The sequence below is a fragment of the Falco naumanni genome, chromosome 7 (assembly GCF_017639655.2).
Source record: "Falco naumanni isolate bFalNau1 chromosome 7, bFalNau1.pat, whole genome shotgun sequence".
In the NCBI taxonomy this organism is placed as follows: Eukaryota; Metazoa; Chordata; class Aves; order Falconiformes; family Falconidae; genus Falco; species Falco naumanni.
The window spans coordinates 35,192,050-35,217,582 of record NC_054060.1 but is presented as its reverse complement, the minus strand read 5'-3'; the positions used below and the strand labels follow the sequence as shown (position 1 = coordinate 35,217,582).

The following is a 25,533-nucleotide window of genomic DNA, read 5'->3' as shown; positions in this document are numbered from 1 at the left end:
CTGGGGACTTTCTGCACCCTGAAATTATCTTTGGCTGCAACACTTCTATTTAAAGCAGCATCACACATACCCTGCGCTGCATTTGGGGTCAGTGGCTCAATGTCTATAGGGTGGGGGGACCCTGCCACCCCCAGCCCCATGTGGGTGCTGCCCAGGGGGGTGCCAAGGCCCCGGGGGGCAGCTGCGGGTGGGCTCTGCGGGTGTCAGGGTGGCATGTTAGGGCTGAGCTCCTGTGCCCCGCTTATAGGGCAGTGAAGGAAATCAGTCATCGAGTGTTGCTGTGGAAACAGGAGGGGAAACCCAGTTTATGGCAGCCAGCATCTCTCTGCCAGGAACCCTGCAGAGCTTGGGCAGCGAGGGGGGACACGCAGCCCCCCAAGCCCACTGCTGCCGGCCCCAGAGGGCTCCCGCTGCCACCCTTTGTGGGATGCCCATGCCTACCAATTGCGGGGAGCTGCATCCCATTGTGCTGCTGCTGCTGTGGGCACTGGCACAGCTTACAGTGCCCTGTTCTGGGGGCCTGAGCTGCACCCCAACCCTGCTGTGCCCCCTGCCCCAGCCCAGCCCGGGGTCAATGTATACACGTACCGTGGGGCTGTTGAGCCTTCCAGAGACCTGCCAGTTAGCAGCTTCAGCACCTGAAATTTCTTAATTTAAAAGACATTTATTTTAGCAAGGTACAGCCATGAGCACACAGCCGGGCTGGCTGTGGATGTTTTGGGGTGCAGATGGGGTGAAAGGAAAAGGTCACCCTATAAAAGCCCAACCAGTGCTCACCAGCTCACTTGTGCCTCCAAAATCTTCCATCTGAAATCCTAAAAACTAGGCATATGGGCTCACATTGATTAAAAAGAAAATACAAAATTCTGAGTGCTGGGTGTTGTGCCGAGCAGGGCTCTGGTGGGACAGGCAGAGGGGCTCAGATGGGAGCTTGTGAGCTTGGAAGGGCTCGAGGGGGCCAGGAGGGGGCTAGGGGTGCCAGGGGGCTGGGGGCTGGGTCGGTCAGAGCAGAGGTGTGAGTAGTGGAGGGTTTGGGGGGCTTGGGGGACAGAAGAGAGGAGCCAAGCATGGGGTGTTTGGAGCTGTGAAGTGGGTGTGGGTGTGTGAAAAAGGGCAGGGATGGGTGCAGGGGGGCTGTGGATGCAGCGGTGGGTGGGTGGGGTGTAGGGGGTGTGGTGGATGCAAGGGGCGTGGGGTGCAGGATGGAGGTACAGTGCGGGGGTGAGGCTTGTGGGACTGGTGTGTAGCATGTGTGGGGTGCAGGGTCGGGGGGGTAAGTGGTGGGGACAGGGACAAGGGGCCGTGGAAGGGGTCGGGGATAGAGACCAAGACAGGGACACGGGGAGGGTAGACACAGGGAGTGGGCCTGAGGCAGGGTGAGGGGCAGGGGCAGGAGACAGTGAGGTCTGGAGAAAAGCGAGCTGCAAAACCCGGGGAATCGGAGAGGAGAGCAGGAGGAGGAGAAGGAGGAAAAGGAGGAGGAAGAGGAGGAGGAGGAGGAGGTGGAGGTGGAGGAGGAGGAGGAGGAGGAGGAGGAGGAGGAGGAAGTCGGGGCCGAGCCGCTTCCTGTAGGCAGAGGGATGAGCGCAGACAAAGCTGGGTGGGGACTCGCCGCTCGGGGCTGCTGCTGACCACCCTCCTCCTGCCTCCGGCTCGCATCCCTCCTCCCGCTGCCCCTCCACCCCTCCCACCCTCCCTCCATCCATCTCGCCATCCATCCATCCATCCATCCATCCATCCATCCATCCATCCGTCCCTCCGTCCCGCCGCCGCCGCCGCCCGCCCCGCGGGGACTCGGGGCAGGACCGCCCGCCTCCAGGTACCGCCGGGCACACGGGGGAAGCCGGGGCTGGGGGCACTGGGAGCACTGGGAGGACTGAGACTGGCAGCCCTGGGGCACACTGGGGTTGGGCAGGGCGGTCCCGAGCCCCGGCCACCCGCTGCCAGCGGGCCCCGAACCGCTCCACAACCAGCAGAAAATCCCCATCCCAAATAGCCCAGGGGGTCAATCCACCCACCCGACCCCCGCTGCCCCACGGGGACCCCCAGTCCCGGGTGGCGATGGCACCTGCGGGGGCGCGGGGTCCCCGTCCCGCGGGGCGGGCGGCTGCGGGGCTGGGCGCAGGGGAGAGGTACCTCGGTACCTCGCACGAAGAGTTCAGGCTCCCCAACAAAGGTTGGATTTAGAGGGTTTGATCCTCAGTTAATCAACTGATTTGCCATCACAGGAAAGGCTTTTTCCGCGGATGAATGAGACGTAGTGTTCTTTCTTTCTCTTTTTTTTCTCCTTCCCTGGGAAGGCAGGGTGAGACTTTCCCAACCCCAAATCCCCACAGCAGCCTCAGTAGGGATGGATCTGACCCAGCCTGGCTTAGGGGGGGCGATTTGGGGGTGATGGCCATGCAGGCAGAGGGGCACCCCACCCCGCCATCCCCACAGCGGTAGCCCTCTCATCGTTTCAATGAAAATCCTGATTTTTCCCAGCGGTGGTTTGTGGGGTGAGTGGTTCAGGTAAAGTAATCCTGGGAAAATCGTCGGTCAGCTGGGAAGATGTGCTGAGGGAAAGCCAGGCTAGGGCTCGCTTGTGCCATCAGGAGAGGAATTTGGCAAAAAACTTTTGCCTTCTTGCCTCCTCGATGGAAAATTAATTTATATTTAAGGAAAATCTCGAAGCAGAGTGACCCCCTGCCCATTACCAATGAGTTACTAATGAACTTAAAGCATGCTACCCCCGAAGGGTAGTGACTCGGAGCATGTATTATCTGCCACTGCTGTTGTACCTGCTCCCTGCAGGTTTTTTTATTTCCCTTTTCCCCCGAATTACCAACCAGCCAGCGCCCCGCCAGCAAGCCCATGCTCCCCGGCCACCAGAGGGAAAGGGGTGGCAGTGGCACGTACTCTGGCAGCAGGCTGGGGCCAGGCACAGAGGATTTTTCCTTATAACTGGATTTCCCTGAATGCAGCTGGAGCATGCGATTTTAATCCTCTTTTCTACCATATGGCCGCTGGCTGGATTTAAATATGACTCAATTAATTATTGCCAGGAAAGCCCTGGGGCGAAGCCTTTCTCTGGGAGGATGTTTTGAGGTGTTCCCGCGGTTATAATGGGGCTTTTCTCACCCCATGCTGTGGGGTACAGGGACACGTGGCTCAGCCCCATCCTGCCCCAGCTTCTGTGTTGGCCCCGCCAGGCCAGGCATCAGCCATGCTGCTCCCTCAGTACCAGTTTTGGTGCTTTTCTTGGCTTTTTCAGCCTTGCGCTTGTTTGCAAGAGGAAGCAGGGGCTGCTGCTGGCACCGCGTGCTGCTGGCTGCTCACCTGTGACACGAGTTTGGCAGTCTCAGCATTGCCTGGATGACGGCTGGAGTCAGCCTCACATCTGAAACAGGGTATCCCTAGCTTGGGGGTACCCACAGGTCCCCCCACCGCTAGCATGACACCCTTGTGCACCCATCCTCTCTCCCGCATTCTCTGGGAGCTGCAAGCTTTGCTCCCAGCAGTGCATGTACTGGCATGAAGGATGCTCATTGCATTTTCTCCTGGCTCCTTGTAGTCATGAGCTGGTGTTGGCCCTGTGTGGGGCATGGTTTGCATGTGGGCTTGGACGAGTGGCCATACCGTGGCATGGCTGGCGCCAGGGGAGATGATAACTGTGGTGCATCAGCGCCTGGCACAGTGCTGCCACGCGGCACGGGGGTTATTGAGACCACGAGCAGGCAATTGCAGTGTGGTGCCCGATGGGTTTCCCATGGGTAGATGGCTGCGAGCTGGTGACGAAGCTCAATTACTATTATTTTTAATCTGCGAGGTAACCTGCTGCTTTGCCACCCTGTGACAGGGTGTCTGTGAGTGGAAGATGTGATAAAAAGGCAAACTTTGCAAGGGTGGGCAATGCTTTCCCACCTGGTGGCCCTGCAGTTGCAATGTGCCCACTGGGTTTCCAGTGCTTTGGCCTCCGAACAGTGGTGGCTGAGGCTCCACTTCTCCTTTTGAAACCCAGTGAGTCATCAAAGGAGGACAGCCAGGCGCCGGTGCAGGCTGTTACCATAGTAATTAGGGCTGGTGAGCCAGCATCAGTGCCCTGCAGACCCCCCACACCCCAGAAAAGCGCTGCCCAGGGGTGGCCATGCCTCTCCGTCCTGCTCATCGGTGCCAGGATGCTGGAAGCTGGTACGCTTGTGACGTGTGTGCTGCTGCTGGGGACCACAGGGCTGCACCGCCTGCTCCCTGCCGCAAGCCCATTGCCCTGGTTTGGGTTGGGAATAAGGGGTTTGCCCCAGGAAAAAACAGTTTTCAGCATGAGTTGCATCAGTTCTCAGCGTGACTTCTCCAAGTGTTTCATTCCTGTGCCTGGAATGGGATGCGGGAGTAGGATATGGCCATGTGCATTCACAGCCGGCGCAGAAGTGGGAGGAAAAAGCAAGGGGTTTAGGGTGGGTTTTCAATTTTTCTGTCTTTTCAGGCTCTTTTCTCATTGTTTCTTCCTCTCTGGTTTCTTGCTCAGCTGTTCGTTGGGAGCTGCTGGGAGGGGGGATGGGATGAAAGGCAGAGGGAGATGCTACTGCAGGGCTGGGTGTGGGGTGCAGCGTGGCTCATTGGCAAGGGGATTTTTGTGCTTGTCCTTGTACAGTTTTATTGCTTGCTCACCTCCAGTGGGGCTTCAGCCCTTCCTCATGCATATTTTTTTCTTCTGCGTGCAACATGCATGGTGCAAACACCCCCAAAACTGGTCCTTTTAAAGCACAGGATCAAACTTGCTCCCCCCCAAACTCATGGGAAGAAGTGAAAGGGGGGGGCTGCTTCTGCTGCTCGTGGGGGAGCGCGTTGATGGCTGCGGGGGAACGCAGTCTGTCTCTTCTGGCTTTCCACACATGCTTGGCACAAGCCGTTTGGCACTCACCCTGTTCAGAGGCAGGTCTGAGCTGGGGAGAAGGACAGGCTCCAACTGCTGGGACAACACAGATTTGGCTCTGCAGAGAAGTAGGACATGCTCCAAAACCCATCCGAAGTCACTGGGATGGTGTCCGTTGAGCCTGGGCTTTGGGTCAGGCCAGTGATTAATTAACAACGGCTTTGATCAGAGCTGTGCAGGTGAATCACCAGGGCTTTGCGGGCTGGGAGGCAGCTGGAGCTGAATACAACCAGCCCCTGGGCTGGGTGAGGATGTGCAAGGATGCGGCCGTACTAAGGCTGAAGTCTAAAATCATGCACCTCTTGCATTTCATGTAGGTATGATGGACTAAAAAGCACCAAACCCAATTTTTCAGAGGCTCAGCGGGGAAAAAAAATCCCTGAAATGGCATCATACCAAACCTTAAAAAAATTGTCACCTTGATATTTGCATATAGTTGAGAAACCCTCAACAATTCCTGGGCAGCAGCTGTACCAGGACCTGCATATCCACCAAACATAATTAGTTTTCACCTTATCTCATCCTTCCCTTGCTTTTTACACAACTGTTTTCTTCCCCTGTTGTCATCATTGTAACTCGGGCTAATCAGTTTATCCAAGGGAAGGTCCAGGCGCTGCTCTGTTGTGGTCGGCACGTAACGGCATGGCAAGGAGGTCTCTGGTGGTGGCTGATGCTTTCATCTGGCAGCCAAAAGCCAGCTGAGCTGTGGGTTGGTTACTCTCAGGGTGCTGCTGTGAACCCCAAAGTGCTGTACCTGGCACAGTGTGGAGGTGCTGCCATGGTGGATAACCTCCTTTGGCTGAGTTGGTGCCTTGGTTTAACAGGGTTGTCATCCTGCTCTTGCTTGCACTCCTAAGGGCTTTGGGAGGGAATGTTGGCTCTGTCCCTCTCATGATGCTCCCTATGAGTGGCTCTCCTGGCCAGGAAGGTCCTGGCTGGGCAGCTGCGTTTGTAAGAGGGAGCAACTTGGGTGGGAAGGAGCAGCGTTGCTTGAGCCTTGGGGCTCATCAGGGATCCCAAGCATCAGTGCTCCTTCCTGGATCGCATAAGATTGTACCAAAGGGGAAAAATCCCTGGCACAGCATGGGATATTCCCACTGTAAACTGCTGTGTTGCTGGTTTTACCCCATGCCGCACTGCTCAGCATCCCTCCTCCTGCTGCCTACAGCATCCCGCCTCTACCCCGGGGCGGCTAAACCCCAGCCCCAAAACCTGGCCGCTGCCTGCTGTGGCCTGAGCTGCCTCCCTGCCCTGCCTGTGCCCATCCCCGTGGGCAGAGCCGCCAGCTGCAGCGGGGGACCGCAGGGACATCGGTGCCCCATGCCACCGCCGGTGCCTTTGCGCAGAGACACAGACCTAATTATGGAAGATGCCCGGAGTAAGTCGGTGCTGAGAAACCCTGTTCCTCTGCCTGCCCACACAGGAGCAGCTCAGCAGCCATGGCGCTTCCCTAGCTGGCACCTTGGGGAAAATAGTGATGCTTTTTGGGTGGGTTTGTGCACTAATTATATTTGGGTCATTTCAGTGCTACCATGCCTCTCTGTGTCAGCCCTGCTGTCTCAGGAAACCTGTGCTCCCCTGGCAATGGGCTGGGTACGGGCTGGGTCCTGCAGCCAGATCGGCCCCTGCAGCATCCCTGGCATGAGGCTGTCCCGGTCCTGCACCTCCTCGGGGGTCTGAAACCACTGTAGAGTGGGAACTGGGGAGGGTTTCACCAGTGGTTTGGGTTTTATGCTAAGTCACAGTGAATGCCAGCATCACTCCAGCTCCGGGCTTGTGCAAGGGCAGGATATGTGCTAACACTGACATCCAGGTTTGCTGATTCTCTTAATAAAAAATTTTATTGGCTTATTTGCCAATAAGCAAACATGGTCTTGGGTCCTTGCAGCCAGGGAAAAGCATCAGGGACAGGAGCACTTACAGCTCCCCGAGCCTGGGGACAGGCAGGGTATCCCTGTGCACCCATCAGCACCTGCAGGGATGCAGAGAAGCCGTGTTTTCTCTCTCTTGCCTTCTCCCATCTGAGCTGTGTCCCAGAGGAGACCAGGAGCTGAAGCTGGATGAAGTGCAGGAGCATTTAACCTGTTGCAGCATCCCCCTGGGATGGTACGGGGAGCACTGCCAGGCATCTGAGACTCCCAAGCCTGAGGTCTGATCCCCTTAAGGGGGATGCTGAAGGGATGCTTCAAGCTTCAGTCATCTTAAAACCTTCCCTGTAGCCATGAATTCTTGCAGATTGGGTGTGTTGTGCTAACTGTGCGTTGGGAGGAGTTGTGCTTTTTGGACCATTTTGGGTGAGGAAGCACCAGCCACCAGCAGATGCAAGATGCTCGGTATTGATTTAATTCCTTTTTGGTCCCATTGTTTTTGGTTTTGCTTTGGAGTAGGTACAGTGAAGGGAGGGAAGCAGGATAAAGAAGGTGTTGAGAGTCAGAGAATGGATCTCAAAGGCAACAGGGGTCTCAGAAACGTGTTTTCACAATCCCATAATCAGCAGAGGATGCCAGGACAATGCCAGTGTGTCTCTGCCTGTAGCAGGTGTCATTGTCAGGGCTTTGTTGTGTTTACAACCGAGATGCCCGGTTTGGGGTAGAGGTGGAGTGAGGATCACCAACCAGATGAGCTTTGGGCTCTGGGCTTGTCGCTCTCCTTCCTTGGCACCATCAGATGGGTTTGTGTTTTCCAAGGGCTGAACCCAAACTGAAGAGCTGTGGCATGGCTGCCTTGGCCTTGCCACGGGGCTGGGCTGGATTGCCTCAAACCCTCCGCGGTGAGTGATCCATCACCCATGGCAGGGTGGAGAAGAGTGGGATGGTGATCATCAGCCAAGTTGGGGTGGGGGGCCAGGCTCCAGCTTGCTCTCCCCACTGCTGTCAGCAGGAGGAAGGCAACACGTGAGCTGTTTCAAGGCAGAAATCACCTTGCAAGAGTTTATTCTTCATTTCAATGTGTTCCTCCTCAAGCAGACCTTGGGAGGAACAGGTAGGTATTGGGGGTGCAGGAGAGTAAATAATTCATCCATCATCTGCTGGCTCCGGGGAGACCTGACAGCACCTGCCAGTACCCAAAGGGGCCGACAGGGAAGCTGGGGAGGGGCTTTTTACAGGGGCCTGGAGTGCAGGACAAGGGGGAATGGCTTTAAACTGAAAGAGGACAGATATAGATGAGATACGAGGAAAACATTTTCTACTGTGAGGGCGGTGAGGCACTGGCACAGGCTGCCCAGAGCAGCTGTGGATGCCCCATCCCTGGGAGTGCTCAGGGCCAGGCTGGATGGGGCTGGGAGCAACCTGGGCTGGTGGGAGGTGTCCCTGCCCATGACAGTTGGGCTGGAACTGGATGGTCTTTAAGGTCCCTCCCAACCCAGACCAGTCGATGATTCTATGATTTTTCTAAGACATTATGGGGGCATGGGCAGCCCTAGTGCTAGTACCTGCTGGGAGGGGGATTATCACAAGTGTTTCCTCTCTGTAGCCTTGGAAAGCCCTGAAGTGTGGCCTAAATGTACCGTGAGCTGCACAAAGCTCATTATTCACCCTTGAGGTGAGCTGACTCAATCTTTAGCTGCTTGGTTGTAAACTTCATAACATTTCCTGCTCGCTCTTCTTATCTGACAAAACCAGACCTCTCGTGATCTCCATAAAGTTTCTCTTGAGCAGAGCTGTGCTCTGTGCTGCTCCAACTACAGCTGCTCATGGAAAGTGTCTTGGGCTGGTGCTTCCTCCCCACCCCACAACGTGGTTCTCATGAACCCTGAGCTGCTGCAGGACAGCAGATCCTTTATAGGATGCCTCCTGGTTCCTAGGGCCCAGCGGGTGTGCAGAAAGCATCTGACCATCACATTTGCACAGCAGAGACTTCCTCACCCATGGCCACTCATGTGCAAAGAGGATGGGTTTTGTCCTTACAGTTGGCTTTTGGCTTCCTTAGCTGCTCTGGAGGATGCTCCAACAGCACATCGTGTGGTTTTATCTCACTTGCATTATGGTTGCTTTGGCTCCAAGGGCTCCTTTGCTTGTGTTGGCTCTTGAGTTTGACTCATTTTGGCAGGAGCTGGATGAAGGATGTGGGGAGATGGTTACCTCTCTGTGACATCTTAAGCGGGGATAAAGGAGTGGGATGGCTGGTTTTGCAGATGGAGTTCAGGCTGTTGATTGCCTATACTGGGAAGGTGTGTTATGGAAAAAGTCTCCAGCTATGTTTTTGGCTGTCACCAAGCAGGGATGTGTTAGTCCTGAGAGTTGGTGGCCATGGGGAGAGCTGCCCAGGGATTTGTGCCACCTCCCTTCATTTTCCTGTTGTTTTCTGGATCCTTCAGGGTCTTTCCAGTGAGCAAACAGGGGTTTTGGTAACAAACCAGCATGGTCAATGGCTCGTTTAGGTTGGAGGGGGCCTCAGGAGGTCTTTGGTCTCACCTCCACGTCAGAGCAGGGCCAACATCATGGGCAGATCAGTGCTGTCCCCATGGGCATCATATGAGCCCATGTGGGTCCAGGTGCCCCCAGGGTGTCATTCAGGAGTGGCCAGGTCTTCACGTTTGTATGTTCCTTCTTGGGGACTTCCTACTCCCTCGCTGGGTCTGCAGTGGTTTGGGGCCCTTAGAGGGGGTCATCAGCCACTCACAACCTGTAAATTTATTTGGACCTCTTCTAATCAGTCTTCAGGAGTGTGTGTCTGCTGATGGAGTAGCTCCGCTCCAGCTGGCAAGCGCCCAAGCAGAGGTCTCTCACCTTGGATGGGAAAGTGTTGAGTGGTGACCAGGTCTTGTGGAGTCCATCAGTTTGTGTAGGACCTGACAAAGATGCCATGGTCTGGTGGCTGTTCCGTGGGGCCAGAGCTCCAGCGTGCCCCGAGGACAGCATTTCAGAAGGGCTTTAGGTTCAATTATTCAAGTCACGCTGACCTGATTGCGCTTCATCCCTTGTATTTTTAATATCGTGGAGACGTGATGGTGTTTGTGCAGTGCTTGCAGGGCTGGTACCATCAAAATACATTGCATTATTTATCAGCTGATTTAATATAATTGCTGCTCAGCCTCACATCCTCGCTTGGGGGGTTTGTATTCGTGTCCGGTGCTTCCCTCGCTCCCCAGCTAGTGCTGGCAGGGGGGACCCTGCTTCCTCCCTCCACACTGCGCGAAAGGGGAATAAAAATATTATTTTAATGCAGCAGCCCAGGCTTATGGAGAGATATAAGCAACAAATAAAGGTGGCACTGGTTTTATTTTTTTTTTTTTAAGCCTAAATCTAAGCCCTGTGTAAGTGTTTCCATTAATTGATGTAAAAGTTAGGCTGGCTTTGAATTGATGCTGCTCCTCCATCCTACCTAGAACCGAAAGCTGGCCCTGCAAAGAGCAGCTGCCTCCACTGATTTTCATAGCTCACACTGGGAAAAATACAGAAATCAACTGCACAGCCCCACGCTGAGGTCTCCCAGCAGCCAGGTAGGCAGGGAAAAGCGCTTGCCCTTGTGAAAGCAGCTCGCAGAGCAGCGGGGCCAAAACGCAGCGGCTCCAGCGTATTTTGCAGGATTAAAGACCCGGGAGCAGGCGTAGGGGGGATAAATGAAGCCCATGGGGCCCATGGCACAGCCAGGATGGATTGTTCGCTGGCACAGGAGGTATCGATGCATGGGTAGGGAGGGTGAGCCGTCAGGGGCAACGCCGTCTTGTACTGCTTAATCTGGGGTTTGCACAGTTTCTTTAGCTTTAAATTTCCCCCCCCCCCCCTTTTTTTTTTCCCAATGCTTGATATTGCAAGTGTGAAAACACCACCCAGCCTAGCAGCTCTGGGGTGGCTTTCTCCTCCCGTCTGCGTAATATCAGTGTTTGCTGGGCATGTGTCATTTCACGATACAGCCAGAATAACGTGTGGTGGTAAAAGCAGGGCCGTTGACTCAGCAGGAGGAGTGGCAGGGATGCTTTGCCTGCATTTTAAGGGGAAAACAGGCTGGTTCAGGGATTTTGGGCTCCGTGGGAAAAGCAAGATGATGTGTGCGGAGGTTAGTATTCAATGAGTGTGCCAGAGAGGGGGTGAGGATGGAGACGGGCTCGGCAAGCCAGGGGAATAGCATGAAAAAGGCTGTGAGGGCACAGCTCTGGAGAGAAAAGCGAATTTTGCTGTTTTGCCAGAGCTTGTTGTGGTCAACAGAAACGCAGGTGGATCACAACTCGGGCAATGGGAAGCTGCCAAGCCCACGGCCACAGTGCCACCGACTCCCAATCTCCCTCCGTGTCCCTGTCCCAGTTCTGCTGTTGTAGCCATGCCCTCCTCTCCTCATTGCATCGGGAGGGACCCAGGTGTACTCACTGCCTCCATAACTGGGTCCTACTTTAGACAGAAATTCATTAGGTTACAGGGGCAAAAAAAAAAAGCAGCAGCCGTGGGCCACAGAAGTTAAATTTAATTGAGATAATATGGGTCAACTCACCAACCGAGGACAGAGGAGTAACCTATTTCTCCCCAGCCAGCCCCAGCTAACCTGGTTTGCAGCACTGCCAGGGCTCTGCATCCCTGCCCGCATCCCTGCCCGCATCCCTGCCGTGGACTGTCAGCTCGGAGAAACGCCCCTGGTAGCCTCAAGCTTGCCAGTGGGGAGATTGCAGGCCGTGCAATGCCGGAGCCAGTGCAAGCCGCAACAAATTACTTCTCAAAGTTATTGGTTGTGAAAGTACAGAATAACATAGGAAATTTTTTTCAGTTTTGAGTTTTTTTTCCTTCCCCCCTACCCCCAGAAACCTGTTAAAATTGCCCACATTTAGTGGTGATCCTTCACCTGCAGCTTAAGATCCAGCCATCAGCATATGCTCTACTCATTTAACCAGGCATCTTAGTGATGCTGTAACACAAGAGCTTTGTAGTGAAACCTTTGCAGGGTAACTATAGCTGGAAGAGACAAGGGATTACTCCATAACCTGTGCCTAAAGCACACCAAATCTCAGACAGCAGTTACAAAGCTCTCCTATCTCCACGTGGTGCATCCACCATTTGAGTCATGGCTCTAAAGGCACCAGCTCTGGATGCTGTAAAAAACCTGAAAAAAAAGAAAGAAAAGAAGGAATAAAAAGCTGTCAGCCTTGCTGCTTTGATGGCAGGGATGGGAAAAAAACCCCAACCAAACCAGGCAGCAGCACCAAGGCTTTGCTCTACTACAGCAGATAGGCTGTGACCTGTTTGCTGTATTTGAAGCTTGAAATAGAGCCTTATGAGTAATGTGGTTCAGGTGCTTATCACTAATTAATTAATTCTTTTGTACAGTGGATACCTAATTAAAGCAGTCTAAGGTAATTCCTGGGGGGGCTTAAAAACTAATGGGATGGTTAAGGGGGTTGTTTCTTTGCTGATGTAAGTTGCTGGGTGATTCCCAGCGGCTGGGAAGGGTTATTAGGCTTCGTGTGAGTGTTACTTAAAATAAAATTCTAATAAAGGTTTGAGTTGGGTGAAATCACTGGAGAATGATTTCTCACTGCAGCGATTTCTGCAGCTGAGGACTTCACATGCTGGTGAAATTATTTGGGCAAAAAGGCGAGGCTGGTGCCTTGTCAGCCAAAGGAGCAGTTTGGGGTTTATTTTAGCTGGGATGAAAAATACTTTGCAGCAGGATGAGCCGAGCAGCCTGGCACCATGGCAGGAGCTATGGCAAAACCCACGTGCTCCTTCCGAATTCCTGGGAAAGCCACAGGGAGGCTACCCCCTAAAATTGGGATGTTTTAGCCAAATCAGGGCAACAGAGTGGCTTGCCCCAGTTCCTTCGGGGTGGCTGTACCCCTGCGCTGGTGGGCAGGCAGTTGGTAAGTCACCGTGGCCTTGAATTCAGGGTGGCTTTGTGTGAGGCTCGGGGTGGGTTTGTCCCTTTGGGAGCAGTGTTGACACAGCCAAATAGCCAAATCGTTTCGCAAATGTGGTGCTGGGTGAAATGCCTCCGCCTTACAGCTTTTTCCCTTTGCTTTCAAACCTCGTTTTGCACCTTCCCCTAAAGGTCTTGTTCTTGACCCTGGCAAATACTTAAAAGCAGGATGTTAAAAACTGAAACCCAAGAATGGATCAGTTAATTAACATGAAATAATAGCTCTTGGCTGCTTCCCTTAATTAAAGGTCAGGAGTTCAGAGCTGTATGAACAGATGTTGAGCTCCTTTTCCTGGTACAGAAGCTCATTGCTTCCTTGGCGGCTTTAACCATCTCTCTTTTTCCTGGGACAAGCAGCAGCGAACAGGGATTTCTCAGCAAGGTGTGTACAAAGAATTTATTTCAGAGTCAATTTGAGTTGATTTGGGGAAAGAATCAAGAAGTGAAGGAATTGATAAGTCATAGGTACGATGATGCTTCTAATTAAAGGGTGATTTTGGTTTGCTAGAGGTGTCTCCATGGGGGAAAAGGAGCTTTTTTTTGAGAGTTTCTGCTCTTTTCTGGCTAGCTAGGAAGTGATGCATGTTCCCTAGACCTAAAGGCTCCTTTACAGCAGAAACTTCTGCCCTGTGAAGAAGTAAGGGACTACCCAGTGTGCTGCCACTTCATCGGTAGGGAACAGGTTTCATGGCAGGGATTTTGGTAGTCAAGAGGCGATTGGGATTTCAATGGGAATTTCTTAATTGGCGAATTCATTCATTCTTTTACTGTTTAGCTGCTGCTCCACTGGTGCATGGGTGTTGGTAGTGCTGGGTTACCACCAGCTGCCCCTGACATGGTTATATCAGGGTCACTCCAGCCTGGGAAGAGTCATGCCCTTGGTATTTTGCCAAGTCAGCCTGGCATAATAATAATCCTAATAATTATTATTAAATATTAATAGATAATATAATATCCTATATTATATAATGCTAATAATAATCAGGAATAATTCTAAAGGAAGGCTTTGCTGTGTTATATAGCATGGGTACAGTGCATTATAGAAGAGGAACTAGTCTTTTCCTTGGCCGTTCCTGCAGTAGAAATGCAAAATAATATACTCAAGTATTTTCAAGGACATCTGCATAGTATTTTAACCGATGTTAAAAGGTGCATTGGCCAGGGCTGCAGGTAGTGCCATTATTCTTCAGCCTGGGCTGACACTGTGCAGGGAAGAGACCCTTGAGCACAGGAGAAACCTGCAGGCTTGTGGTACCCCAGAGCTTAGCAGCCGCATTTCCAAGGGTTCCATGGACCTGATGGGAAGAAATCTGGGTGTCTGACTTGTGGGAGGATGTGGGGCCACAGAGGAGCCCCACACATTGGTGGGGGGAGGAGGGCAAGTGAGATCTCTGTGCTGGGATAACAGGCATGTCGGAAGGGGAGGTGGGTGATGGTTGGGGGGGGCTCCCAAAACCACCTGCAGGACTGCGGGGCAAAGTGTGACCCATCCGTGTGTCCCTCCTCGGCACTTCTCCTCTCTGCCTGATTCCCTCCTTCTCTTTTCCGTCTTTCTTGGGCCATCTGTGTGCTGGAGACACTTTTGTCTATCCAGGGAACTTCAAAGATTGAGAGATGTCTCCATCTTCCAGCCTGACACAGAGGCTGGGGATGCCCTAGGCTGTGTGGGTGCTGCTTTGCAGGAGGTAACCAGTGCAGCATTTCTGAAAAACCCAGGTTTTCTGGGGAGCACCAGTGTTTTGGGGGAATTTCTGAAGCTGCATGTTCTCCTCTCAGGCAAGTTGCATAAAAATAAAATGCAACATGTTAGTGTTTTTTTTAAAATATGGGCAGGATGAAGGCTAATTGCAGCTTGCACAGGGGGCAGCCATGTCGTTCACTTGCAGGGCAGGGGCTTGCTGTGTTCCCACTCCTCTGATCACGTGCACTGTAGCGAGCCTTCAGTTTTCTGCTGGCCTCTGCGTATGTTTTAAAGTTTTGTTAAAAAAAAAAAAAACACAAACCCAAAACAAAAAAAACCCCACCCAACCCTTAAATCATTTTCATTTTCAGTGAAGTGCAGCGGTGGCATTGCTCAGCTCTGGTGGAAACCGCAGAAGTGTAGTCTGTGCTTCAACCTGCTGCTGCAGGAGAGCCTGACAGGCAGGGCTGGGGATGGTGTGACAGGATGTGTGCCCTTATCTGTCCCTTCTGGTGTGTCACACCAAAATGTGACAGCCGAGGCCTTTGTCTTTCCGTGCCGCAGCATAAGCAGATAGTGGGGAGCCAAGCAGGCATTGCCCCTGCTTGTCCCCAGGCAGCATCCCCGCGAGCCTGTGTGGGCTCTGAGAGCATGATGAGGGGCTGACCAGAGGTCAGAAGTGAGTCAGCGGAACAACGAGTGGTTTTAATCTGAATGAAAACTCAGGCCGTGGGAAGAAGGTGATGCTCAGCTGCAGCTTTACTTGCTTGGACCCCTGGACCACATATTTGGGCATCCTTATGCCCCAGTATATAGCCAAGCTCCCAGTTGCACCCATCCTCCCAGTGCCTGATCTGCGCACACTGCTGGGTTTGTCCCTCGTGCATTAAAAACAAATGCTTTTTCCCAGGGTTTTCCCCCAGATGATGGTGGGGCAGCTTTTCCTTCCCGGGGGTACGCCTGGGTACAGGGCGGGGTGGGGGATCGCGCAGCTTTTTGGCATGCGCGAAATCTCCAGCTTTCTCAGCCAGGGTAACAATGCTGCTGTTAAACCCCTGACCTGCAGCACGAGGATCAGCAACCCTGGCGCTGCTCCCCTGGTGCTGGAGCCCTGTGCCGACCCCGGAGCAGGCTGGTGCTCCCTCTCTGCGGTACCCAGCCGGAGAGAGACGCTATTTCCTATGAATGATGGCAGGAGGCTCCAGAGCAGATGCCCCAGGCTGTGCTGTCTGGTGGCTGGCCCTTCACCCAAATAACCTCTTAAAAAAAATATGAAAAAAACCAAGCTAAAAAAAGGAAGTTGAGGTTGGTTCCTGTTTGCCTTCATTTTGAGCCGTTAGGATGCCTGTGAGAAAACAAAAAGCTGAGATTCTCACTTACGTGTGACACCCACGGCATGGTGACTTCTCCAGGCAAAAGGAACGGCCCTGCGAGACCCAAAATGTCCCCATAGGGCCAGAACTGCCTGGCTCCATCACAGCTGCCCCCCGCCACTCCTCTCCAGGTCTGTATGTGTCTCTTGGGAAGGAGGTTTCTCCTGGAGCCTCAGCCCAGGCGGCCTGTGCTGGGACACGCTCAGCTCTCCAGACGGATGCTAAAACCTTTACTGCTTGCAAACTTGATGGAAAAACATGCTATTGACTGCAGATATTAATGAAGTCTGGGCTGCAGTTGCAGTTGGCTGTACCAGCACGAGGTGGATGGAGTGGACATCCCGAACCAGGCTCTCTGCAAAGCCAGCTCCAGCACCAAGCTCTTTTTTTAATGCCCCAGCAAAATCAGGGAAGAGGAAAATCTTTGCTGCAGCTCCCTCTCGCTCCGTATGCTTTGCACTGCCTTGATAATGAGATTTGCCAGGGGAGCCAGGGCTGGCTGAGCCACCAGCGGGCTGGGTCTGACTCTGGTGCTGCTTTTGGGGTGAAATATGGCTGCATAAGGCTGCACAAGGTTAAGACAGGCAACAGATTGGACACCCTCCCCAACTGCCGCAGAAGCAGGGGGAGGTCAGACACTGAAACCTGCTGACCTGGGCGAAACACTGGCATCAGGGCCAACACGGGCACCCATCCCACCTTGCCCCTCTTTGGCGGGAGAGATCGGATGCTGGTGTGATAACGAAGCTGTTCCCATGGAAACTGGCTCGTTTTCCACTCCAGTGTGTTCCAATTTATTTATTTATTGGCCAGCATGTCTTTGACCTGCAAGCTGCTTTTTGATGATTTAAACACTGTATTGGATGTCGAGCATAAAAAATGGATGTTGGAAAAGGGAATAAAATTCCTGTGGATGGCTGGTGGGAGCTGTGGCTGAAGCCACCGCTGAGGATTGGGGTCCTCTGCCCCAGCAAAGCGGAGTTATGGGAGCCCATGGGCACAAATCTAGCTCATATCATTTTCTTTGCTTAAGGAAATAACGGAACACATGGAATTTGGGCGTATTAAGGCTCCTTTCCCAGCCAGACCTGTAACTGCTGTTGAGATCAATGTGACTACACCAGCTCCCACCCCCTAGAAGCATGGCTTTGCTATTTTCTTTTTGTCTGTAATAATTTTATATTTTTCTGTATATGTTTAGTAATTGGTTTTCAGCTGAGCCACCTATTTTTAGCAATGACTTTTAGCAAAAGCAACAGGATGGCTTGAAAAGCCAGCCAGCCCTGTGCAAGGGATTCCCATGCTCCAGCCGGCTGGTGAGCCGCAGTGCTGGCTGCAGGGAGTGACAGCACGGCCATACGCTCCGGTATCCGTTCTGGATGCCACATCACACCTGTTTTTTCATAGAATTATAGAAAGATTTGGGTGGGAAGGGACCTTGAAGACCATCCAGTTCCGGCCCCCTGCCACAGGCAGGGACACCTCCCACCAGCCCAGGTTGCTCCCAGCCCCATCCAGCCTGGCCCTGAGCACTCCCAGGGATGGGGCATCCACAGCTGCTCTGGGCAGCCTGTGCCAGCGCCTCGCCACCCTCACAGTAAAGAACTTCTTCCTCATATCTCATCTAAATCTCTCCTCTTTCAGTTTAAAACCATTCCCCCTTGTCCTACCACTCCAGGCCCCTGTAAAAAGCCCCTCCCCAGCTTCCCTGTCGGCCCCTTTGGGTACTGGCAGGTGCTGTCAGGTCTCCCCGCAGCCTTCTCTTCTCCAGGCTGAACAGCCCCAACTCCCTCAGCCTGTCCCCACAGCAGAGGGGCTCCAGCCCTCTGAGCATCTCCGTGGCCTCCTCTGGACTCGCTCCAGCAGGGCCGTGTCCCCCTGATGCTGGGAGCCCCAGACTGGACTCAGAGCATTGCAGGAGGGGTCTCACCAGAGTGGAGCAGAGGGGCAGAATCCCCTCCCTCGACCCGCTGGCCACGCCGCTGGTGATGCAGCGCAGGGTACGGTTGGCTTTGCGGGCTGAGCCATGCTGAGCTCCTCGTCCACCAACACCCCCGATCCTCCTCAGGGCTGCTCTCGATCCGTTCTCTGCCCAGCCTGTATCTGTGCTTGGGATTGCCCTGACCCATGTGCAGGACCTTGCACTTGGCATTGTTGAACTTTATGAGGTTTGCATGGGCCCACCTCTCCAGCCTGTCAGGGCATGGGGGCAATCCTGGCAGCCCCGGTGGCGTTCACCCACTTTGCTACTAATTGGGTGGAAAATGCTGGTGCAGCTGTGATGGAGAGCATGACTTTTCAATGGAAACCAAGAAGCAGGGAGGCTCCTGCTTTCACTTGGAAAGGAGCCGTTCTCAGTGGTGGGTGATGCCGTGCGGTGCTCTGGGAGCTGCTTTCAGTCCTTACAGCGAGGAATGGCGAGTTCTGCCCTGGCAGATGTCAGCACTTTCAGATTTATTCCTGCGGAGCCACTGCTTTTCCTTTCGTTTCAGCTGGAAGGTGTGGGGAGAACGGTTTTCTGCAAAGCAGAGAAAAACCCACTGGGGGGTGAAAAAGTCTGCAAAATTGGGCGCCAAGAGAGGATGTGATCCACAGGTTTAAAAATGCAGTGGACCCCAGTTGAGTGGGCAAAGGCTGCAGGCGCCCAGGGACGCGGGAGGTATCTTGTGACACCAGTAAAACCTCACTCAATGCCCATTTGCATCTTTAAGAATGTAAGAAAATGCTTTGCAAGGGTGCCAGTGTCCCAGCCAGGGTTAGCACTGCCTTTGAACAGTGACGGACCCAAGCCAGTGCAAAATGTGCTTCAAGATACCCCTTCCGTAATGATAGCTGCCTATTTCAGGTTACTGGACCCTTAAAATGCCATTTTTTTAAACATTCAGGAGAATTCTGGTCTCCGCCCACATGCAACTTGAGATAAAACCCAATTGAAAAGGGGAAGAATGCCAGGGGGGAGGTTTGGTCAGATTTTGTGGGTTTGGGGCTGGCGATGGGGCTGCTGCAAGGCTTGTGGAGCCTGGAAACCCCTCCGCCCAGGTGCTTGCTCGGCAGCCTCTGAGCACAGCCCTGTGCAAAGCAGGCGGCAGCTTGTGCTCATGGGGAGCTGGCAAACGAAGGCTAATTACTCTTGCAAGCAGGGCTGGCAGCTGCAGGATGCCAGAGCCCCACAGGAGCCCTGTTTGGGAGGGAGGAGGAGGAGCATGGCAGCTTAGCAGGAGGGCACGATTGCTCCGGTGTCAAGAAATGCTCCTTTTGCAGTGGGTTTTTTGGGTTGTACCCGGCATTTTGCCTCGCTTCTCAATTGAGGCGGTGCCGTGGCGATGCAGCTCATGCCAGAAGGCAGTGCTGGTGGCTCACCAGGCTGGAGCTGGATAGGGCGCAGTAGGCAACTTAGTAAGTTAATTTACTGCTGTCTTAAACGAGTCTCTGGAGGCTGAGCTGTGTGCTGGGAGGATGGATGGGGGTCAGTGCCTCTGTGCCGGCTTGCTCGAGGGTGGGGGGCATGGGAGGAGAGCCAACGCCCTCCCTTGGGTCAGCAGAATATTGAAGGGGGGTGCAAAATCCATAAATGTGCTGGGAGGGAGAAATGCATCCAGAAAGCAAGGTAGATGTGATTAGCTTCCTGGGATGGAGGAGGGCTGGTTGTCCCTTGTACCAAAGCATTGGTGCCTTTTAACGTAGAGCAAGTTAAACCCCAGTCTCATCCCATCATGCAGCAGCTCGCTGTGGGCACGCTGGGACAGCAACAGTGGGTATCTTGCCGGCTCAGTTTTGTTGCTCCACGTTGTGGGTAAAAGCTGAAGATTTCAGCAAAGCCAGACCAAACAGACCAAGAACAGACACAGCCATTAATGCTGGATCAGCGCCCTGACATCAGGGGCATCCCTTACCCTTCGCCCAACTAAATCCCAAGTTTTGGTGCCTGTTTTGGCTGGGTGCCACTGATGAAAGCAGAAAATGTCATTCAAATATGTCAATGGCTCTTCGTTAAACAGAGGCAATGACAAATTTGGTGGTTTTTTGGAGCACAGGTACAGCTAGCAAAACGTAACAGTAAAATTTCCAAGCCCAGACATTTCTTACAAGCACTTTTGCGTCCTTTTAAATGAATTCAACCTCTTGCCACATGCAGTAAATAACCCATGACCCCTCTGCACAACAGACAAGTATCAAAACAACCTAGCAACATCCTGAGTTGTAATTACAGTAGAGCACCCAAAAGAGACAATATTCATGTACTGTACATGCTAAACATCATTAATATGAAAATCAAATAGCATCCTTACTCATTAACCTGTTGGCTCCAAGGCAAGGATCCTATTATCCAGGCACACGTGCCATTAAGTGGTGAAATAAGATGCCATCTGTATTCCCTTGTCAGTGTCATTAAACCCTTTTCTTTGCAGACAAAGTTTAGCACAACAGCATCGGGTGTGAGAACAGCCCCGTGACAATGGGGGGATGGGGAAATATTGGGAAGCATAGTGATTTTTAGCTTTGTGCAGGGGATGGCTAGGCTCAGGAGCCAGGCTCTGCCAGCTGGAGGGGACCTAAGGGTAAATGGGAGCAATGTTGCAGGCATCGGTATGTGTCCCTCCTGTGTGATGGCTCGTTTTGCGCTTGCTCAGCCCCATCAGTCCCTGTACAAACCCACTGTGTCCAAGGGCTGCCGTCACCCCGCCATGCTGGGAATACCCGGATTCCCCGAATGGGGTCAGGCGGGCTCGCTGCATTCCACCGCGTCCCCAACCCCGGCTCTGAGAGCTTCTGTCCCAGCGCCTGCCCACAGAGGGATGTGACACTGCTAGGAAATCAGCTCCTTGGAAAGCAAATTTCCTTCTAACAGCCATTCTCAAATATTTTGGCATTTTTCCTCCAGTCTGATGATTTATGTACTTTCCGGGGTGGTTTTAATTTGTCTGAAGTCTGACGCTCTCAGCATCTACTCACTATCTACTTAAACAAGCATTTGCTAGTTCAGCATGTAGTCCAGCGGCAGGCAACCCCGCACCTCCTTGAGTCCTGGGGAAAAGAATTAAATACACATATTGCTTTGGTGTGAGGCAGCGTTGCAGCTGGGTGAGTGCAGCGGGCAGCTGCCTGCAAGCATCTTAGTCACCTTGGTGCTGCAGAGGAACTGCCAGGGGGTGGTTTGGTGACTGCAGTTAGTAGTACAGAGGCACTGTGGGTGGAAGGAGAAGTGGATGCTCTAGCAGCTGGGCTTGGCCTGAATCGAATCCAAATGATAAGGCATGGAGGCCTGGGGTTTATTCCTGGTGGCTCCACACCCTCTTGGGGATACAGCAGGGTGTCCTCATGTTGGGATTAAAAAAGCTACTTTTGTGGGTGCCCTGTTTGAACAGTTTCGCTGCTGCCCAGGTGGTGCCTGCGCTGTTGCAGGGGTTGTTTTTCAGCTGGGGATATTCATGAGCTCACTTCAAAATGTCACATGCTATTTTTTTGTTATTGATGTTGAAGGAAGCATGCCTGGCTGCTTGCAGCATGGAAACACTGTAAAACCATCACTAGCCCCAAACTGGTTCAAGTTTCTCCATGAAGTACCTGTAGAGGGGCTGAGCATGGCTGGCTCCTGGCGATGCCAGGGTCCTGTGAGCTGGTTGAGCTGCCACCAGATCCCCAGCATCAGCCCTGCAGCCCCGTGCATGGCAGAGTGCTCACACAGATGTCCCCTCCTCTGTCCCAGCAGGGTCTTGGTCTTCTCCGGCTTTGTTTTTGGAGCTGTCTTTTCCACCTTAGTGCTTCTAGGGCTACGTGTAGTAAGAGCATGGGAGGGTTTCCTTGCATCAGCGTGGTAGCAGGGTTGGATATGTATGTTTTTTTAAAAAAAAGATCAGGACTGTAGCAGCCTCTCTGCTTCATACAGAAGCTCTCTGCAGTCCTCCCTGCTCCCTTCCGTGACATTAACCTTCAGTCCCAAGTGACTCCCTGCTACCGGCACACCAACAGACCACAGTCCTCTGTATGATATGGCACAGCATCACCAAGAATAACATTTGCTGCATTAGAAAAGTCTCTGCCGCATCCAAACCACACAATGGTGTCTTGGTTGATGTGCACCTCAGTGTACCTATATGGCCACCAGCTTTCCCACCAGCCCAGCACCGGCTGTCATGCCAGAAACGCGGTGGCATCACTGCTGCCATCCGCTTCGTGGCTTTGCAGGGAGAACCGAAAGCAAAAGCAGGAGAGGGGCACCCTGATAGCTTGCTGCTCAACCGCGTCTCCAGCAAAACAAAATGTGGCAGGGAGCTGAGAAAAAACCAGTGTGGAACAGTGCACATGCTTTAGTGAAACCTCAAGCAATGGCACGGAGCTTTGCCCGATGACAGCAGACCCAGCCAGGAGCTCAGGCTGTCAGAGGTGCTCGGTGGGAGCTAGGCTGTGGTGAAGCGGGCAGGATTTTGGCAGCCTTCCCCAGGGGATGCCCTTTCTGCCCTGCCACGTGCTCTGCGCACCAGACGGTTAAATTGCATCCCCACTCACAGTGCATCCTTACAGCGTCTTCTGATGTGCCGTAGGGCTCTCACAAGCTGGGGAACAGCTAAAAGCCTGGCTGCCAACAGCTCTCAGATAGTTGCCCGCTGACTTGAAACCTCCTCCTGTGCTGAAAACCTTGCTGCATGCGAACACATAATGTTGCTGGGGGGTTGTGCTTGGAGGGTAATGGATGGTGGGGGCGGGGGGGATAGAGAAGGAAACCCACAGCCTTTCGGCCTCCCTAGCAGGGCATGGGACTCGGTGTCTGCAAGGGCTCTGGGTTTCCTGGTGCCATAAAAAATGTATTTGTTGTGTTGACTGGCATCACATGAGCAGCAACCTAACCCGACTCCTTTTTTTTTTATATTCTCTTTATTTAAAGGTAGCGAACAGCCAAGAGGAGCAGATCTTCCCCTAGAGGCACAAATCACCGGAGAGACCTGCTTCTGGTAAAAAATAACTACTCCTCATGCTCCCCAATGGGCAGGGGGTGGCTGGGAAGGGGCTCTCATCCTGAAATTCCGACTGTACCCCAGCACGACTCGCTCTCCAGTCACCTCCGAGCATGGACAGCTTGCTCAGTGCCAGGCTGCTTTTTTCTGTAGGTCCCAGGATGAGCCTCTGCCCAAACACCCTTATATCCCCCGAGGTGGGCTTGAGCTAAACATGCCCACAGCTTTTCCGTGTCCTCCCTAAAATGCTACGAGCTCCTTATTTTAGGGCTGTGCCATCCTTGGACTATCGCCCAAGGGGCTGGGGGGGGGGGGGGGGGGCTCGCTGCACCCTGCTATTTCTGAACATCCCTGAAAAAAAAACCATTTTTGAGCTCACAGGCAGCCCCAGCCAGGCAGGGGCTGGTGCAGCATGGCTGCGCCTCCACTGTGAAATACTTGCTGCTTGTAAAAACATCACTTGCTGGAGAAGCTGAACGCTGGGTTTCTGGCTGCTGCTGCCAGAGCTCACGGCTGTTATAAGGTAACGGAAGAACATCTGTGATTGAGACGGCGTGGACTTAATGAGCGTTCCCCGCCTGCCTGGGCTCGAAATCTCAAGAAACAGGAAACTCCAGCATCCTGTTTAGCATCTCAATATTCAAGTTGGCAGCAGGGACAAAGCAAGGGAGGCCAAGGGACACCGGACGAAGGCTGGGCACCGGCTCAGGGCTGGGTGATGTGCCTGGCTTGTGGCAGGGGAATGAGCCCAGCACAGCAGTTCTGGGCAGTGTGGGGCTGCTCAGGGAGAGCCTGTTCTCTGATTTCCTTTTGCCTTGTTGCCACCACAGCCTTTAATGTAACAGGAGAAGCTGAGGTACAGCTCAGCTGAGGTCCTGCTGCTGCAGGTTATGCTCTAGAAGGTCCCAGTGTCCCCTAAGCATGGCTTGCAGGATGATGGGGAGGGCACAGCAGGGTACCACAGGCAGCATGTGACTGTCCACACACCCACAAAGGCTGCCGGCTTGCTGGGTTTAGACAAGGGTCTAAACATAGAATGAAACGCTGACTGAAATGCCTGGGTCTGCATCTCCCATCCTTACACCTCATTCACATGGCTCGGCTCGAACAGCTCTAGTCACGCAACCCCAGCCCATCAGGTGGGAGTTTCAGGGCTGGGAGCAGCTCTCTGCCCAGACCAACAGCTCACCCCTATGCGTTTGTGTCCGCAGCCCATCCAGAGAGCACACCTGGCCTGCCCATGGCTAGCAACAACACTGCTAGCATAGCGCAAGCCCGCAAGCTGGTGGAGCAGCTGAAGATGGAGGCTAACATCGACAGGATAAAGGTAGCGTGGCTTGGGAGTTGGCTGTCAGCTCAGAGGGATGCTGCGAGGTGGCATTTGCTGCTGAGCAGCTGCCAAAAGCATGCTGCAGGAGCTGGAACGCGGTGGTGGGCAGTGTTTATGGAGAATGCTCATCTGAGTGATCCCAATGGCTGTGGCTGAAGGCTGCGGGATATGCTCGCCCATGGAAAGCAGCTGGAAGCATCACCTGGAGCCCTGCTGGGGGGTGGGAAGCTGTGACTCTCCCCAAGGCATCTCACCTTCTTGGAAACAGGTTAAACCCACGCTATTTGTCACATTTGCTCTTAAAACTGTCCTTTGGACAGTGCCTGGTGCTCAGGCTTGAGGTTAGCAGGGAAACTCTGAAAGCAGCCTTGTCCTGATGCTTCTTTCTTACTGCAAGTCCAGTCCTTCCTGGGAAATGTTTCTTCTGCTCTGCGGCACTGAAACTGATGCCTCTGGGCATGCAAAAGCTTTATTGGCTTCAAGCTTGAGATCCCAGATGATTTATCTTCTCCAGTGAGGTTGTTTCAGACAACAGCCGGTCCCAGGGAGAGAGGTGCTCTGGGGCTGGCTGCTGGCTGCAGGCACATCAGGGTGCTTGCAAGTAAAACCTCATCTCTCAAGGCCAGGGTGAGCTCTGGCAGCTCAGGAGCTGCCGCTGTGTCCTGAATAAATAGTGAGGTCAGTGGCTGAGGGCAGCAAATGTTGCTATAGCAGCTGCGGATGTCCCTGCCGAGGGGTGTGGGGGAGAGCTGGCAGGGATGCGGTGCCTACTAAAGTCAGTCCTCGCTATGATGGATCAGGTGAAGGATGTGAATGGGTGATATGAAGGATGCTCACGGGAGCGCATGTTGACGGGTGAGCTTAGAGCCCGGAGGTGAAAAACCAGCCTCACCAGGGACGTGCTTTTTGGTGAGGGTATGATGTTACCTGCCCAGGGATGCTGCGAGCCCAGACCCAGTGATGGAATCTTTTGGGGTGGGATGTCCCCAGAACAGCCCATCCCTAATGCGGGGCTCCTTCTATTCCAGGTGTCAAAAGCAGCAGCAGACCTGATGGCGTACTGTGAAGCCCACGCCAAGGAGGACCCTCTATTGACCCCTGTCCCAGCCTCAGAAAATCCCTTTAGAGAGAAGAAGTTCTTCTGCGTGATCCTGTAAACCCTCGAGAAGCCTGACCGGCACTCAGGCCACCCTGAACACTGATGTAGAGTTTTTAGGAATGGGGACAACCTGCTAGTCTGCAGAAATTAAAACAAAAATAAGTAAAAATACATGGCCTGGAAGCTACAGAGATGTGCATGTTTAAAGAACCTGGCCACCTTTGGGGGAATAAGATGATCTGCATTGCAAGGCAAAAGATCTGAAGTCTGTAGAGTTGCCTAGAAAGAAAAAAAAAACATGTAAAGAATAAATTTGTGTCACTTTTCTGCTCACAAAATT

The 25,533-nt window shown here is 53.2% G+C and overlaps 1 protein-coding gene across 3 annotated transcripts; it reads left to right on the top strand.

Annotated features, from left to right (window-relative positions):
- Positions 1 to 1,557: 1,557 nt before the first annotated feature.
- On the top strand, positions 1,558 to 25,533 carry GNG2 (G protein subunit gamma 2). Of its 3 annotated transcripts, none has more exons than XM_040602026.1 (4): positions 1,558 to 1,819; positions 22,695 to 22,761; positions 23,976 to 24,091; positions 25,123 to 25,533. In XM_040602026.1, the coding sequence occupies exons 3-4, from the start codon at positions 24,005 to 24,007 to the stop codon at positions 25,249 to 25,251; spliced, it is 216 nt and encodes a 71-aa protein (XP_040457960.1). In that variant the 5' UTR covers positions 1,558 to 1,819; positions 22,695 to 22,761; positions 23,976 to 24,004; the 3' UTR covers positions 25,252 to 25,533. The 3 variants fall into 3 exon arrangements, with proteins under 3 accessions (XP_040457960.1, XP_040457961.1, XP_040457959.1); XM_040602027.1 differs by lacking the exon at positions 1,558 to 1,819 and adding an exon at positions 15,821 to 15,942; XM_040602025.1 differs by lacking the exon at positions 1,558 to 1,819 and adding an exon at positions 22,266 to 22,495.

Excerpts from the sequence above, each read along its gene's own strand:
- GNG2 (XM_040602026.1), top strand. The coding sequence starts at position 24,005 with ATGGCTAGCAACAACACTGCTAGCATAGCGCAAGCCCGCAAGCTGGTG. Across the intron at positions 24,092-25,122 it reads CTAACATCGACAGGATAAAG|GTGTCAAAAGCAGCAGCAGA; the intron begins GTAGCGTGGCTT and ends CTTCTATTCCAG.